Raw genomic sequence first — 17702 nt, 5'->3', positions numbered from 1 at the left:
TTGCCATGTTATTGGTTGGTTGTCTGTATTTCTTCTTGTGCCGAAATAAATCGAGCTGACATGGGGGTGCAAAAGGGGTCGGTAACGTCACCAAAGTGTTTGGCCGAAGAGGACACGGCACCCCATTTATGGCATTGGGGGGAGGAGCCAGGCCGAGGGGTGAGGCCGGGCTTTAGACAGCTGACTGGAGACCTCACCATGCCCAGACCCGTTTAGCCATGGAGAGTGACAACCACGTGTTGAATCTTGAACAAAGGCCGGCATTGATACAGTTTTAACTGTGTCAAAATTTACAATGGTGACATTTGCAATAACAAGGGTAAGTGTTTGAGAGCACATTTATTTGCTGAAGCAAAAGAGCAGTCAGCCTGGCCTGCCGAAGGGTGTTTTCTGATCGGTGGGTGTGTGATGTGAACCCACGTTGTCTCACACGTTGAACAAAGTGCCGTCATCCACACACAGTAGAAATGGCCATTGGGACCGTCCCAGGAGGTCCAGGCTGTGTGACGCAGTGTGTGCACGTGCCTGCTCTCAGTCACAGCCACCACCTTGTTAGGTAGGATGTATGCCTTCAGTTTTGCCAACGTGTGTTTGAGCCCCCAATGAACGAAAGCAGAAACACCCCGGCAGGGCCGGAAGCCGTCTCCCCCTTGGGGCTTTTCCGTGTATGTAATGGGCTTCTCAGAGGCTGTTTGTAGTGGAACAGCTGGGGACCCGTCCCCGCCCTCTCTGATAACCAGAGCAGCAGTTCTCTCCCGTGTCGGGTGGGCGGCCTCCCACGCTCACATAATGAGCAAACGCTCACTTCTCTCCCAGGATATTAAAGCACTTGAAAACCAAGGACCCCATGCAGTTGCGTCTGGAGCACTTGGAACAGGGCTTCTCTGTCTACGTCAACGGGGCCAATTCTGAGCTGAGGACGTCACCGCGGAAAGCCGTCCACCCTGACTTCTCCAGAAGCTCCTCGCACGCCGAGGGGACCCAAGGTGAGCACAGGCCCTCCGAGGCCACGCGCTGGCTCTGTCACCTAATCACAACCGCGGGGCCACATCCTGCGCTCATCAGCTTACCAGCAAGTAACTAACTGACCATCCACGTGAGCCAGACCCCCTTGGCCAGGAAGGGAGAGCACGAGAGGGAGAAAGAGAGAGAAGTCCTTTCTTATTCCTTTCTAATCTGACCTTGGCCTCCACTACTCCAGGGCAAAGGTGGCCAGAGCAGCAAACGCTTGGCTTTTACATCTCCCAGCTGTCGAGTGCCTATAATTTAAAGACACGTCTGGGATAATTGTGATTATACCTGATTTTCATTCGATGTAGCTTCACTTCAATATCTAACCACGCTATGTGATATTTGATTCCACTGTTCATTTTTTAAATTTGGTTACCCTAGACTCGGCACACTTAACACGGCTTTCATGGGTCTTTTAATGAAAGCACGGAAAGTCTTTGAGCTGAAACAGTGGAATTGAAAGCACCCGACCCAGTGGAGGCACCAGAAGTGACTGGTGGTTGAATGAATGAAAGGAAGGACGTGGAGTCAGGTCCCAGGTTGGCCGTGTTCCTTGGGGGAAAACATTTTGTGTCTCTCTGTGCTTTTGTTTCCTCATCTTTAAAATGGCACCAATGAGGGTGACCGTCCCTAGGGGGCCAGTGTGTCCTTCACGCAGGCCCTGTGCCTCAGAGGCCAGTATGTGACTGAGGTACAAGAAGAGGATTTGGAACGAGGCAGAGCTGGGGTTGAACCGTGTTCTGCCACTTCCTTGCTCTGAGGCCTCTGGCAATGGGGTCCTCTCTGCCCCTCAGTTTCCTCTCCTGTAAAATGGGAATAAGGATGCCCGCCTTGCAGGCTGGCCAGGAAGATGGCATAAGAAATGTACAGGGTCCGGCACACAATAATCTTGATTTGTGTTATTCTAATTCATTGCCTGACAGGTATGGTAAGATCCCAAGCCACGAATAAACAGTGAAAGTCAAAACAACAGCAAGGTGACAAAAGGAGAAAGTGATAGCCCCAACTCTTCCCTGGGAGAGTGACTGCAGTTCAGTTAGGAGTCGACTTGTAGCATGAGCTTCCTAACCCCCAGGGAGAAGAGAGAAATGGGATGACTCTCCCAGCTCTCCTGGCAGAGTGGTTGGGCCATCTGCCGCTGGTTCCGAGAAGCAGGCCTTTCTGAGTCCAGATCGCGGGGAGGGGCCGGTGACAGGAACCTCTGTACTGGGGCCACCAGCAGGGTGTCCCCTTCTTTGACACACATCTCTCCCATCGCCCCATTTTTACACAACTCCTGGGCTGTTGGTACACTCGCCTGTATCCTGCTTCTGTATCTCAGAGACTGTTCCTTTTGTACATAGACCTGCCCGATTTGGCGGCACGTTATCCCACGTATTATTCCCTAGCATGGAGGCTCCGTGACTTACTGTCGTTCCGTTTTTGCTGGGCATTTAGCTTGTTTTCTAGCGCCTCGCTGCTACAAACCGTGCCACAGCGAGTAGCGTCGCGTCCGGGATTGTGAGCATGCGTACGTGTATTTCAGACGTAAGTTACGAAACTGCCGTCAGTGCGAGCATGTCACCGACCCCTCACCAAGTCTCCTCCCTCGTCTCTGGTGCAGATTGCGGAGGGAGAATCCTGCTTCGAGACGCCGAGGAAGCTTTAAGACGCCATTCACGGACGGCCCCCAGCAAAGTCCAGCGCCGAGGATGGCACCAGGTCTGGGAACGCTGGGCGGAGTCAAGACGGTGGCCCAGGTCACACTTTAGAACAAGGAGTGGGTTTAATGAGGGAACAGAAACATAATCGAGTGTTCGGAATCGTCGTGGGCAGTGGGTGGGTCTGGCCGGGCACTGCAGCGGTGCCCTCTCTGCATGGGGCACTGGCCTCTGGAGTGTGGAGGAGCCCTCGGACCCGCCACCCTCTCTCTCGGCATGATCCTCCCCTCTGGATGGGCTGCCCAGTCCTTCTCCAGAGTGTCACAGTTTGGACTCACGGCCCCATCGTGATGACTCATTCATACACCTGTTTATTTTTTTTTAATTGAGCACCTACTATGTACCAGCCACGGTCTTAGATGCTAGGTCTGCAGTGGGGGAATAAGACAGGACCCCTCCCCCACAGATGTGGATGCCACCTTGGTTGCCGGCGATGCAGCTCCTGCCTGAATTTTCGAGCCCCTCCTGGCATCCAGGCGTGGGCTGAGCTCCCATGAGACCCCCCACTTCTCCTCCCCCGGCCTTCACGGCAGACCTGTAGGATAAGTTCAGTGTCCCTCCTCTTTTAAGGAAGCTGAGGAGACGAAGGCTCAGAAAAGTCACATGAGCTTTCCAAGGTCAACCACCAAGAAATGGCAGAATCAAGACTCACACCCAGCTCGTTCACCCCAAGCTCGGTGGAGGTGCCCATAGCTCTTACACCTGACCTTGCAGTTACCCACACTTTACCTGGGACCAGTGTGTCACAGCCCCCACTGCAGGTTCGAATCTTCCGCGAGGTCTTAGAATACTGATGCTTAGGCCCCAGAGATTCTGACTCACTTGGTTGGAGGTGAGGCTTAAGCAATGGTATAGATACATGTTTGGTTTTAAAGATTTTATTGGGGAAGGGGAACAGGACTTTATTGGAGAACAGTGTGTACTTCCAGGATTTTTTTCAAGTCAGGTTGTTGTCCTTTCAGTCTTAGTTGTGGAGGGCGTGGTTCAGCTCCAGGTCCAGTTGCCATTGCTAGTTGTGGCGGGGGGCATAGCCCACCATCCCTTGAGGGAGTCGAACCGGTAACCTTGTGGTTGAGAGCACGCGCTCCAACCAACTGAGCCATCCGGGAGCTCAGCGGCAGCTCAGCCCAAGGTGCCGTGTTCAACTTAGTTGCAGGGGGCGCAGCCCACCATCCCTTGCAGGACTCGAGGAGTCGAACCGGCAACCTGGTGGTTGAGAGCCCACGGGCCCATGTGGGAATCGAACTGGCAGCCTTCGGAGTTAGGAGCACGGAGCTCCAACCGCCTGAGCCACCGGGCCGACCCGTATATATATGTGTTTTTAATCCTGTGCTCACCAAGATTGGGCAGGACCGCCTTACAACATTGCACACTGGACCATACGTATGGGCCTATAGTACATGCTTTCATAGGCTTTCTCGGCCCATGTTCGCCATAGACCTGTAGTGTCTGTAAGTGTCCTCTTCGTGCTGCTGGAGAAATTGAGGCCCAGAGAGGCAAGGCGACTTGCTCAGAAGCACACAGCTCCTAAGGGTGGAGGGTACGCTGAGGTTTGAACCCTGGACCCGTGACCTCAAACCCAGCGGTCTCCTGCTTCTCTGCAGGGGCATTTGTGGGTCTCTGATGAAATGGGGACGGGTGTCCCTGCTATCCTGTTCCAGCGCTGATGAGCGAGGCTGGCAGGCACACAGCCCAGAGGCCCCCTCTGTCCCCTGCAATGAATGTTAATTTCTCAGCAATGAGGCCTTTCCCTGCTTCTTGCGTCAGACCGTCCTTCGAGTTGTTTTGAGAGCCTTCTGTTGTCAGGAGCCATGTTTGCATCTTATACTGTCACTTCATGTCTGCCCCAGAGTCTGGGCAATTTATAAGACTTGGCCTAAGATTAATTAGCGTCCCTCTCCAGCGTCTCCCTGTGGCCCCACACTTCACAGGGCCTAATCACAGCTCATTTCCTGGCTTCCCAGTGCCCGCTGTGAATGCTGTAATTGTCCTCCTGTCAGGGGTCAGCCCGTGCCTAACGACAGAGACCACTCAGGCTGTTTTAATCAGAAGGGAATTAGTGCGGCGAAACAGGTGCTTACAGAGTCCTTGGGCGGGTGGGAGGATGGGCTCTGAGCACTTCCTTCTCTAGGCACTGTGCCCAGCAGGCTAGCGGGGACGGTGGGGTCAGTACCAGGCATGCGTCACCTGCGCGGCGATCCAGGAATCCGAGAGCCGCTGCCACAACCGTGGGCCGCAGAGTGACGCGGTGAGAAAGACCTTGCCCGTAGCCTGTCCAGCCGTGTGGGACATCGTTGTAAACCCCATGGCCTCCGCCACTGCACCGAGCCCAGAAACGGCCTCTGCACTCACCTCTGCTTTCCTGGACGTGCACGACGCCATCTGATTAGCTCACCTAAGTCGCATCCAGAACCCCAGCTGAAAGGGGGTCTGGGAGACGCAGGGTCCGACTCTCGGCCCCTACTGAACAGAGAGGCACCCTGGGAGGAGAGCAGAATGGGCGCTGGGGGTCAACCCCCCACATCACTGCATCAGCTCCGCTCCACCTGCGTGCAGCCCTCTGGGGACCACTCCTCAGAGATACAGACCAACCAGGGAGCAGCCAGCAGTGGTGAGGGACTAGGAGCCATGTTGAGAAAGAAATCACTGTCTGTTAATTAGACAGTTACTACCACGGGCCAGAAACTCAGATACGGCTCCATTCCTGCCCGGGAAGGTCCTCCTGTGAGGACAGTGCTTACCCGGGAGGGAGGTGCCACAGCTCTTTCCACGCATGCGGAGGACCGGCCTCTGGGCTCCACAGTTAACCGCTTCTGGCCGATGGGCCAAACTTGCCCCAGGTAGCGTTGTTTGCACTCACACAGTTTAAAACGACTTTGTCGCTTGGTACCATTTAAATTCAAAAGCTTTAATATATATATATATATATTTTTAAAGATTTTATTGGGGAAGAGGAACAGGACTTTATTGGGGAACAGTGTGTACTTCCAGGCCTTTTTTCCAAGTCAAGTTGTTGTCCTTTCAGTCTTAGTTGTAGAGGGTGCCATTCAGCTTCAAGTTGTTGTCCTTTCAATCTTAGTTGTGGAGGGCGCAGCTCAGCTCCAGGTCCAGTTGCTATTGCTAATTGCAGGGGGCGCAGCCCACCATCCCTTGTGGGAGTCGAACCGGTAACCTTGTGGTTGAGAGGACGCGCTCCAACCAACTGAGCCATCCGGGAGCTCAGTGGCAGCTCAGTGGCAGCTCAGCTCAAGGTGCCATGTTCAATGTTTTAGTTTCAGGGGGCGCTGCCCACCATCCCTTGTAGGACTCAAGGAACTGAACTGGCAACCTTGTGGTTGAGAGCCCACTGGCCCATGTGGGAATCGAACCGGCAGCCTTTGGAGTTAGGAGCACGGAGCTCTAACCGCCTGAGCCACTGGGCCGGCCCTTTAATATATTTTTTCAGAAGCTCAATTCCTGCTTTTCTGGAGAAATGGAAAGATCTGGCCTCCAGGCTGGGCTGCCCTCCCGTCAGGCAGCCACCAGCAGGAGCCGAGGAGCGGCTGTCCCCACCACTCCCTTTAGGCCCAGAGCTGAGGGCTGGGAGAATTGCAGTGTTATCTGCTCTGCTGGTGTTTCTAACCCTGGTGGCTCCCACCTTTCCATTTCCCACCTGGCTCTTTGGGGAGTAGAGGAAAGGCTCCCACTTTTCCACTTGAACTTCTGACCACTGGGGAGTAGAAGGGAAAGGCTTCTAGAGTCAGACAAATTCTTTACTAGCGTATTTCCCCGAAAATAAGACCTAGTCAGACCATCAACTCTAATGCGTCTTTCGGAGCAAACATTAATATAAGACCCGGTCTTATTTCAATATAAGACTGGGTATAATATAAGACCGGGTCTTATATTAGTTTTTGCTTCAAAAGATGCATTAGAGCTGATGGTCCGGCCAGGTCTTATTTTCAGGGACACACGGTAGCTGTGTGTCCTGGAGCTGGCAGTGTGGCCTCTCTGAGCTTTGGGCTCGTCACCAGTGAAACATTCCCGGGAAGGAATGTGTGCACAGTCCGTCCCAGGTGGGCCATCAGCAGCTTCTGTCAGCTGCTGCTGCTTCAGGCAGGAGCCCTTGGCGGCAGGTGACAGACAAATCCAGAGAAGTGAACGGTGAAGAGCACAGACTCGGGGACCCCGCGCCCAGGTTCAAAGCCTCGGCTGCACCGCTTAGTGGCTGTACGGTCCCAGTGCTAAAGCTCTTGGTGCCCTTTCTCTGTCGTGAGTACCTGCCTCACAGGGTCGTCAGTGAGGATTGAACGAGCCAGTGTTTGGCGAGTGTTTCAAGCAGAGGAAGCCTCAGTAAATGGTATGACCGTCGTAATCAGTGCAGGGGCAGCCAGCTGAGGGCGGTCCGCTGGGCCACCTCATGCAATCCCTCGTGGATTCCGTGACCAGTTAGTGAGCACCTACGAAGTTCCGGACACTGGGAGGTGCTGCGGTGAGAGCAGCGAGCGATGCGGGGTAGGCCGGCTCTCCTGGAGCTTGCATTTGCAGGGCGTGGGTGGAGGCAAAGGACCCAAAGCAAACGGGGAGCCAATTAGTAAGCGCTGCGAAGGACAGGAAAGCGTGGAATGGATGGACAGTGTCTGGCGGAGCTTTTACTCTAGAGAGCGCAGGCTGCAAAGGCTTCCACAGGAGCTGACACCTGAAGGTGAGATGGAGCCAGCCCCAGAAAGCTCCGGCGGAGAGTCTCCGTGGGGGGCATGGGAAGTGGGGTCAGGCCGAGTGGAGGCTGGGGTGGCCTGTGCAGAGGCCGGGGGTGGAGGGCGGGGGGCACAGGTCGTGGGGCTGCATCACACTGGGCTCAGAAGACCCCGGGAAGGAGTTTGGATTTCATTTTAAGTGTGAGGAGTTCCCTGGAGGGTTCTCAGTAGGAGAGTGACGTGTTTGGGCTCGTGTTTTGGGAAGATGCCCAGCTGCTGTGTGCAGAATGGCAGCTGGCAGGGCCAGGTGGCTGCAGGAGGACCGGGCAGGAGGCTTTGAAGAAGCTAACTCGGCCTGTTTCTCTCTAGAACCTTCCCCAGCCCTCACCCTCACCCCTCTGTTCCCTACCCTCACCTTCCACTATCTCTTCAGCTTTCCCTACCCGTCGGGCCTTCTCCATGTCCGTTTTTCTCTCCCTCAGTATTCGTCTGTTGTCATTTTCCAAGGGAGAGACCATCTGAATCTCTTAGTCCATCCTTGTTACTTGGGACCTGGCCTGGATCAGAGGTCAGGACGAGACGTCTGCTTCTGCCCGGATTGGCTGTGGCAGGAGGTGGGGGCCAGGGCTGACGGCTCAAAGCCTGCCTGCCTGCCGGAGAGAGAGCTGTTCCTGCCCCAGCAGGCCCTGGGGCCCTCGCTTCCATCGAGCAGGTTGTAGGCGGGACAGTAAGTGGCTTCAGTGTGCCACCTGCATGGTTATTGTCACAAGGAAGAGGGATGGGATTGGTTTCCTTTGGCCCCAGTAGTAGAGTTAAGAAGCAAGTGTCTCCATGGTAGCAGGTTCTTGGGGACAGATTTTGGATGCATAGACCAGAGCTGAAGACAGTCTCTCTACCCTTTTAAGTGGGCTCCACTGTCCTTGCAGACAGCCAGGGGTAGGCAGAGTGGTCAGCGGTGGTCATTTCTCAGAAGCCACCCCGTCGGGAGAAGGACCATAGCCCTGTCCCAGTTCTGTGGTGACTGCTGGACGGCTGGACCCAGCAGCACGGGCACAGCAGACCATGAGCCCGGCCATCACAGCGCCCACACCGCCGCCACGGCCTCCTCCCCGTCACGTCCCTGAACCCCCCTCCACCTTGTGGTCTTGCCAGTTTTTCTCGGCGTCTCCCCCACACATCCCCTTCCACGGACCAAGCCAGTACGTCGGTCTCTTCCAGCAGAATAGCTTTCCCTTCTTAGGATCTCGTCCGGCAATTAGAAGCACTTTTGGGTAAAGCCGCCTCAGCCCCACTGGCCCGAAGATCCCCGGACCAGAAAGTCCCAAGCAGGTGAGCGCTGGCCGAGAGGCTCCAGCTCCATCTGTGAAAGCCTTCCCGGGGCCCTCCAGTTCTGGGGGGGCCAGGGGATGCCTGGCGCTGCTGTGTTGGGCTTCTGGCTTCCGCCTGCTCTGTGGAACGGCTGCTGGTGATAAATGGCACTGGGTGGAAGTGTCCTTCCCCCCACGGCTCCGTGGCCTTAGATCTTCCCGCTGCTCTCTGGGGATTAAGATTTATGGCTTCCTCGGCCTTGTAATACTTGGGTGGACAGCAGCCTAATCAACAGAGCCGCCATTGACCAAAATGCTGTCAGATTTGATGCAAGTCTTCGGCTCCTATGAAGGGAGTGGCCTTCTAGCAATTTACTGTGGGTGGGTTTCCTTAAGGGCCTGGAAAGCAAGTTCATTGCCGATTATCACGGCAGGGGCTTCTCTCTCTCTCTCTCTCTCTCTCTCTCTCTCTCTCTCTCTCCCTCCCTCTTTCTCTCTCTCTCTCTCTCCTCCTCTCTCTCTCTCTCTCTCCTCTCTCTCCTCTCTCTCTCCTCTCTCTCTCCCCTCTCTCTCTCTCTCTCTCTCTTCTCCTCTCTCTCCTCTCTCTCTCTCTTCTCTCTCCTCTCCTCTCTCCCTCATCTCTCTCCCTCTCTTCTCTCTCTCTCTCTCCTCTCCCTCTCTCTTCCTCTCTTCCTCTCCTCTCTCTCCCTCCTCTCTCTCTCTCTCTCCCTCTCTCCCTCTCTTCTCCCTCTCTCCTCTCTCCCCCCCTTCTCTCTCCTCTCCTCTCTCTCTCTCTCCCTCTCTCTCTCTCTCCTCTCTCTCTCTCTCTCTCTCTCTCTCTCTCTCTCTCTCTCTCTCATTGCTGTCTCGGCTTCCTGGTGGGGGCCAGGCAGCTCAGGCACCTCATGAGAGCTCCCAAGTGAAACTGTGAAGCGTGGTGGGGGTGGGGGGGCCCTTTCCTGTGTTTTCCTCTGTGGGAGTTTTGAAAACCCCTGCAGTGAGGACGATCAATGAAACGACCCATAAAGCCTCGGCCTTCGCCACGACCTTGCATGACAGTGTTGAGCACGAGTGTTTGTCAGAGATGAGACAAAAGCCGGGGAGACCCCATCAAATGAGGTGGATTTCCTCCCCCCACCCCCACACACCCGCCTTCCTCCGCCTCTTCAGAGCTCTCCTGCCTCTAGAGGGAGCCATTTACATACCGCACAACCCGCGCCACCATACAGGCGGGCCCCCAGTCTCCATATTTTTTTTCCAGTGACGAGAAGCTTTCCCGCACATCTCTTAGAACACTTTGCAAAGAGAGGCAGCTCTGGGCGTGGCGCTGGCCTGAGTGTGTTCCGAGGACGAAACACGCTGGCCTTGGCTGCCAGGCTGGAACGTGGGTGTTGGGGTGTGGAAATCTTGTCCCCGTCTGTCGTCGATACCACAGGGGCCTCACCAGGTCTGAGCACTGCAGGTGGGCAGGAGAGAGCAGCTGCTTAGAAATGCCCACTCAGGGTGACGCCGCTTCCAGCTGGGGAGGCAGCCGGGAGCCTGGGCATCACGCCTGTGAGGACGTGAAGGTGGGAGGAGGGAGCTGGTGAACGCCTGGGGGCTGGTTGGGAACCTGCCAGCCTGTGCTGCTCATGGGAGGTAGGCAGGGTGGTGTGGGCAGGGCTGCTCTCCACGTACCCCCAGTGGTGGCAGAGGCGCCTCCCCGGGGCTGGGGCGGGAGAGCCAGCCAGATGGAGGGGCTATTTATTCCCCTCTCCGGCACCCACTCAGCAGTTAGAAACTTTCTGGAGCACATGAATTTTGTCCCATGTTGCATAAATACCTTCCGTGATGTGTGCCACGTAAACTCCTGAACGGCCCACGGCTCTGGATTTTACACGTTTTTTTATGCCTTGACATGTTTCCAGAACCTTGTATGCAGTCAGTACTCGGTAAGGACTTGCTGATTAAGTGCCTTCATACCTACTGCAAACTGTCTCCTGACACTTCGGTGAGGCGAGCAGTTGTGCTAATTTCCTGGGAAGGGGAGAGAGATACTTCAGGGCAGAGGGAGGGTGGGGAAGGAGCAGGAGAGGGAGAGGCATGTGGGCGCTCCTCCTTGAACACTGGAGCTCTTTCTCGTTTCCCATCCAGATCAGACCAGCAGAGCTGCACGAATCCAGCTCTCTCACTTGCCAGTGGGTTCCCTGGGGTTTCAGGCACGGCTGGATCCAGGTGCTCAGACAGTGTGGCAGGACTCTTCTCCATCTCCGATCTCTGCTTTTCCCCAGGTTGCCCTCACCCAGTCACTGGGCCAGCGAGGTCAAACACTCAGATTGGGCCAGGCCTGGGTCACAGCCTCGACCCACCCCTGGACTCAGTTTCCCGTGAACACTTGGCTTGGGGGCCCGGAGGGGGGAGGATTTCCCAAAAGAAAACCAGGTGTTTTTACCAGAAGACTAGGGGATGCGTGCTGAACAGGAGGAAACACTGTGCCCGCCACAAAACCTCCTAGATCTCATGCTGCTTAAATTTGAATGTGTGTATAAATCGCCTTTAGAATGAGTCTTGTTAACACGCAGGTTCTGATTCCTAGCCCTGAGATGGCGCTGGAGATGCTGCATCTCTCACGAATTCCCAGGAGGAGGCAGTGCTGCTGGCCCATGGATGGCACGTGGGGTAGCGAGACACTTGCCCCAAGTGCTCCCTTTCTAGGTAAAGGAACAGCCACCCATGGAGGGCTCCGTGCCCAGTGGGCTTCCCTCCGTGTCCTCTGCTCCCCGTCCTCCCCGTCTTGTGCACAGTTATTTGGACGTTATTGAGTGGTTGCCGGGAAGGAGGGAGGAGCGCGCTCCCTGAGGCATCGTGGAAAATCCATCTCTGTGATGAGATTCAAAGCCTTTACAGCTTCATCCTGGCCTGAGGCGGGAAAGCCCCCATGAGCCTCCTGGCCTGGAAGCTGCGGGTTTTATGTATTCCGTGTCGTGTTTACCCTCCGCGGCCCGCTGCCAGCGCTCAGAAATGCTCCGAGAGTGAGCTGACAAAGGCTGGGAGGCAGGGAGGCCACCCAGGGAGCCTGAGGCCCAGGCGGTGAGGCTGAGGGTCGTGAGGAAGGTGGAGGGCAGCGTGGTTCCAGAAACGGCAGGGCGCTCTCAGAGTCGGGGGCATCACCAGGGGACCAGGCCTCCTGGAGGAGGAGGAAGCTGTCCTGTGGCAGCGTCCTTCTGCACCTCGTCCCCTTCCCTGAGCTCTGACTGGGTGGCTCCCGACCTGCTTTCTTCAGCCCCTTACACGCTCGCTGAGATCTTCTCCTTGAACGATCGCTAGCTCCGTCCCTGTCCCCCCTTTTGGGTGTTAGATGTTCTCAGGAAATTCTTTAATTTCCCTCTGTGCTCCCCTAAAGCACAGTCTGGGCGCATTTATTCTTCACGTGCCTGTTGGGAGCAATATAGCAGCTCCCCGACCCCCCCCCCCCCCTATCCACGGTTTTGCTTTCCGCGGGTTCTGTTACCTTTGGTCAACGGCGGTCCAAAAATCTTACATGGCAAATTCCAGAAAGAGACAATTCGTTAGGTTCTGCTGTTGCGCCGTGCCGAGTAGCACGGTGAAATCCCGTGCTGTCCTGTTCCAGCCCACCCGGGACGTGAATCCGCCCTCCGTCCAGCTTCCCTGTGCTGTCCATGCTCCCTGCCCGTTGAGTCACGCAGGAGCCGTCTCGGTGATCAGATCGGCTGTCGTGGTATCGCGGGGCTTATGTTCACGTCACCCCGGTTTTACTTGGCACTGCCACGTTCACATCACTTTTATTACAGTCGATTGTTATAGTAGTTGTTGGGCTTTATTATTAGTTACTGTAGTTAATCTCTCACTAAGTCTAATTTATAAATTTAAACTTTATCATAGGTATGTATGTATAGGGTAAAAAGCACAGTATACATGGAGTTCGGTACTATCCACGGTGTCAGGCATCCACTGGGGGCTTGGAACGTATCCCCTGTGGACAAGGTGGGATGAGCGTATCGCGTGGTGGTTTAGAACTGGGGTTGGTCAGCCAACGACAGCTCTTGAGCCAAATCTGGGCATAGCCTGTTCTTGCAAATGAAGTATTTTGGGGACACAGCCATGCCTGTTTGTTCATGCATTACCCATGGCTGTGTTTGAGCTACAGTGGGACCCATGAATGTTGTAGCAGAGGCCACGAGACTGGAAAAGCCTAAAATACTGACTTTTCACAGGAAACACTGGCCCATCGCTGGTTGACGGCAAGGTCCCTGCAGCCATACTGCTGTGGTTCAAGTCTAGACTGAGTGACCTTGGGCAAGGGGTTGGCAGCCTTGTGCCTCGGTTTCCCCCCAGGGTTACCATGAGCAGTAAGTGAGCAGATAAATGCACCCAAAGCACTCGGAGCACGTTCGGTCTGCACCCAGTGACACGGCACCTAGTGTGAGAGCACCGATGGGGATGGAGGCCGTGTGGCTGTGGGTGAGAAAGGGCTTCTGTCCCGCCTGCCGAGTGTCCCCAGGGCACCAGGGCCCCGGCCTCTGTTCCACTTGTCGAGCTGATGGCTAAGGTCACTCAGCTGTGGGAAAGCGGAATCGTCGCGTGTGAACGGTGCTGACGCCGCCGGGGCATGAGGGCAAATGTCGGGTCTAAAGCACTACCCCTCTGGTGGGTAATAGATTTAGGGAGCTGACAATGGGCCTCTTCCTTCTCTTGGGACCAGGGTGTCGCCCAGGCCGGGAGCTGTAGGAGGCCCTCGCTGTCGGATCCGTGTGCGTGCAGGGCACCCGAGCAGGTGCCCCTCCTGCAGTGCTCTGGGCACCTCGCGCGCCCCGCCCGGGCACCACCCTGGTCCCAGCCCCGCCCTCCAAGCGCAGCATAGCTGCTCTGACTCCAGCATGGAACAGGTGGCACTTCCTTCACTTGACTGTCAGGTGACACAGGTGGTTTGCTTCTAGGGGACAGAAAGTTCACCGCGGGGGGAGGTACAAGTCATCCTCACAGCAGCTCTGTGACAGAGGTGTCCTTCGTGCCACTTTGATAAGGAAAGGCGTGCTCAGCGAGGTTACCCGACTTGCCCGAGGTTACACAGGGACTAAGCATCCGGGTTCCAGGCATCCAACCGGCCTGCTTGAGTTCAGGACCCAGGCCCTTCACCTCACACGGGCAACTCTGATGTAACCACAAAAATAAAGACAAGTGCCCCAGGGAGGGTCAGCAACCAGGACCGGCTCAGCTGCGTGTAGCTGGCGCTGGGCGCTGAGCTTACACAGGGTTTCTCTCACGTGATCGGAGCGATGGGGGCAGCTGGGGGCGTGGGCTCCCTCGGTTTCCCACCGGGCCGTCCTTAGCATGTAGCTTTCTTCCTTATTGTTACGAGATGGCCACTCTGCACCCAAACATTCCATCAGGGCGGAAGTTAGGAGGATAAAGGGCGAAAGTCCTGCTCACCTTCCCTGGTTAGCAGGAACCCCAGGGGCTTTCTCGGCAGCTGCCCCCGCAGACTTCCAGCCGCTCACATCTGACTCACACGGCCTGCAAGGGCCCCCAGCCACGGGGCCATCTTAAAGGGACACACTGCTGCACTGTGTGCCGGGTTCTGTCCGTGAGGCCGGAGAGGGCAGGGGATAGCTACCGGGTCGGCGGAGTGTCTCCACAGCCTGGCTAGGGTTTGGCACGTGGAGAAGATTTGGGAGAGCGGCATTAAGGTTGGGAGAACGGCGTGAGCAAAGGCACAGAGGCGGGAGCGTGAGGGCACAGACAAGGTCGGGACTCTGTCACAAACAACAGAAATCCTACCTTGGTTCAGCGAACAGGAGAAAGTTTCAGCGCGTGGGGTTTTCCTTCAGGCATGGCTGGATCCAGGGATCTGAACCCAGCCAGCAGGCCTCTGCTGCCGTCTCTCAGCTCTCTTGTCTCTGTGTTGGGGCAGGGTGTCCCCAGCAGCCCCTGGCATACCTCCCTTTCGCTTAGCACCCCTGCAGGAAGGGTGCACCCCCTCCCTGCTGCTCTCGCAGGACTCCTAGGGCTTCTCTCATTGGCTGCCTTGAGTCCATTCTCATCCTAAACCAGCCATGGCACGTGGTGAGGGGCGGAACGCGCTGATTGGCCAGGGCACGTGGTGAGGGGCGGAGCGCGCTGATTGGCCAGGGCACGTGGTGAGGGTCGGAATGCGCTGATTGGCCAGGCCTCAGTCACCGTCCCTCCTCTCGCACGGGGACTGAGAGGGGGGTGTGTCCTGAAGCCCCGGGACTGGATGCCGGACTGAAACGACTACAAATACTCAGGGTACAGAAAACAGCCCTGCCTGCCTCAGCCACTGGGTGGGTGACGATATGGGCAGAGTCAACGAAGGAGAGAGATTGGGGCCAGACTGTGGAGAACTTGGTATGCCAGGCGCATCGCTTAGAGTACAGGTTTGGCTGCTGAAACGGGGAGACGCCAATAACAGTGGCTTGAACACCATGGAAAGTGGTATCTCTCTGACACACCAGGTCAACGGTGGGCACTCACCCTGCTCTGAGAGGTCATGGAGGGGCCCAGGCCCTGGCTCTGTTGTTCCGTCCTCTGATGTTGGCTCCTCCCACCATCCTCGGCTGCTTGCCACCACCTCCTTGTTCCAGCTGGGCGGCTCTCCCGTTCCCTTTACGGGCACAACCTCAAAGGTGCACACGTTCCCCCCCACAACACACCTCATTGGCCAGGACGTGCTCACATGGCTGCCCCCCCAGCTGCAAGGGAAGCTGGGGGCGCCATGTACACATCTGGAAAGGCGGCGATACCATAAAGGAAGGAGACCCTACCATGCAGGAAGGGTCACCCTGCAGTCTGCCCCACGAGGCCAAGGAGTAGGTTTCCCCAAGAGTGATGCAACGAATGCTAGGAGAAAGAGAGCCCCCACCACACAGTTTCCATGGCCCCAGAAGTGTGAGAAGTGTTCCGCGCTGTGTTTTACTGTAGGTGACCCACGAGTGTATCTGTGTGTGGAGGGTCGGGGTGGCATACTGAAGGTGACCTGAAGTCTTGAAGGAAAAAATCCAAACTTATTTGCTCACAAAGCTATTTGGGAAGGTTAACACCTACTAAAATTCTACGGATAAGTTATTCCAAACCAAAGAGTTAACTGAAAAACTCTACCAAGCCCACTCTGGGCAGTGGGAACCAGGAAAGACTTTTGAGTGGAAGTGGCTAGAGCCGCCCATGCTGGCCCATGAGACGATGCCAGGCCAGAGCGACCTGCCTGCTGGGTGCCACCCCCGCCCATCCCCGCCCATCCCCGCCCTGCAGTCCGCCCCAACCTGCTTGCCCCAGGGCAGTCAAGATGTTCTTTCCACTGTCTCTGAAATGGTCTGCATTTTCGTGTCCAGAAATCTGTGCAGATCAGAACAGAAGCTGGCCCGCGGCTCCACATCGAACCTCCTCTGGACTATTCGGAAGATTTTGAGCCATGTGGGGACGTGACTGTCAAGGCAAAGAATACTTCTGGGGATCGCCCACAGGTAGGCCTGGCCTCGGCTCAAGGCAACAGTAGCTCTCGGGGTGCTTTCTGTCCTGTATTCCTTCCTTCCTGGAGAAAGAGTCCTTTCCTACGGATGACCCAATAACCTTGTTTTCCTACCCCGTCCATAGAAATGGGATTTTACAGTAGGCAGAAGTGTGGGCGTTATTACTTTTAACACTTTCCTCCCACAGAAATACACACGTGCGCGCGCGCACACACACACACACACATATTTTCTCTCTCTCTCGCTCTCTCACTTTTGAATCAACCAAACAATCCTCTGCTCAGGACCAGTCTGTACAGCCATCTGTGTCTCTGAGCCTGGGAGGCTGGTTTAGAGCCAAGTTCCGTGTGTGAGAGTCCTGGCCCCGCCCCATGTCACAGAACACGTGCAAGCCCTTCAAGCACGAGGCAGGGTCGTTCCCTCTTCTCCCCTGACCATCGGGTACCTCCTGTTCCATGAACATGGATTCCTTCTTTGCAAGCTCCCAAGCGCCCCACAACAGGGCGGCCTGCCCCTCACGAGCTGCTAAGCCCTGTAGCGTCCCTGTGCACCTGCCAGACTCAGCGGCACTCTGCCCCGCCAGCACTGAATTTTGTCCACTGCGAGGGCTTGTTTGTGCTGCTTTCTTTCCTTTTCCTCCTCATCTCGAGGGGCCGCCGTATGGCTTCACAGTCGATTTCCCTTCAGAGTTATTTTCCTGCTAATGAAACAGGAAAATGGCAGAGCCAGTTCTCGGCAGAGGCAGAAGCCGTAAAGATGCAATCTGAACAGGGAACGGAACAAAAAGTGCGTGGCTAAAGACACTCAGCCAGCTCCCACTGTTTGCAAGCGCAGCCTGAAACGGAGCAAAAAGGAAGTGCGTGTCGCGTGGGTGTGTTGCATCTGACCTTCCCTGTTGAAACACACCAGCCCTTCACCTTCAATCATGTCCTTGGGTGAACTTGAGTTTCTCGGTGGCTCTGAGTTAGCAGACCGGTGTACCGCAGACATGTTTGGATGCCGTGCACGGTGCTTTCCAAATGTCTGAATTACGAGCTGACATTTAAGAATCAGGAAATTCCATGTCAAAGTCTGAAGCTGGGGCTTCTCTTGAAAAATCGGAAGATGTGGGAACGACATAGGTAGGTGACAAGCAGTGACTGAGCTGAGAAGCAGGTGTCCCCTCAGGCATGTGCCCCATGTGCCATACTCCTCACCCCAGGTCCCGGGCACCTTTTCTCACACTGAAGATAAAACGGACGATAAACACGTATATACTATGCCAGGAGGTGACAGGGCTTAGCAGAGGAACAAAGCCGAGCATAGGGTTTGAGCAGTTTAGCAACTCCAGTGAAAGGAGGGCACCTCTTTCCAGAAAGTTCCGCCAAAGTGCCAGGTCTTAGTCGTCCTGGCTTGCCGTGGGCTGTGTGTTGCAGTGGATGATAAGGCTCCATTTAAATGGTATTGGCTTAAGTATCAGGAATGATATCAAATACACATTTTTTCCATTAAGAAATCTTTTGTCCCCGATAATGCATGATCAAT

General features: G+C 55.7%; 1 protein-coding gene across 1 annotated transcript in view; it reads left to right on the top strand.

The window, feature by feature from the left end:
• KATNIP (katanin interacting protein) overlaps window positions 1-17702 on the top strand; it is a 113606-nt gene that overhangs the window by 8692 nt on the left and 87212 nt on the right. The window contains exons 3-5 of the mRNA XM_033102108.1: window positions 817-986; window positions 2615-2712; window positions 16041-16172. Of these exons, the coding sequence (XP_032957999.1) occupies window positions 817-986; window positions 2615-2712; window positions 16041-16172 (400 nt within the window). The remainder of the gene's footprint in view (window positions 1-816; window positions 987-2614; window positions 2713-16040; window positions 16173-17702) is intronic.

This window comes from Rhinolophus ferrumequinum (assembly GCF_004115265.2).
Source record: "Rhinolophus ferrumequinum isolate MPI-CBG mRhiFer1 chromosome 15 unlocalized genomic scaffold, mRhiFer1_v1.p scaffold_54_arrow_ctg1_1, whole genome shotgun sequence".
Taxonomy (NCBI): Eukaryota; Metazoa; Chordata; class Mammalia; order Chiroptera; family Rhinolophidae; genus Rhinolophus; species Rhinolophus ferrumequinum.
Note: the sequence above shows the minus strand (reverse complement) of the source record. Positions and strands in the feature narration are given on the sequence as shown.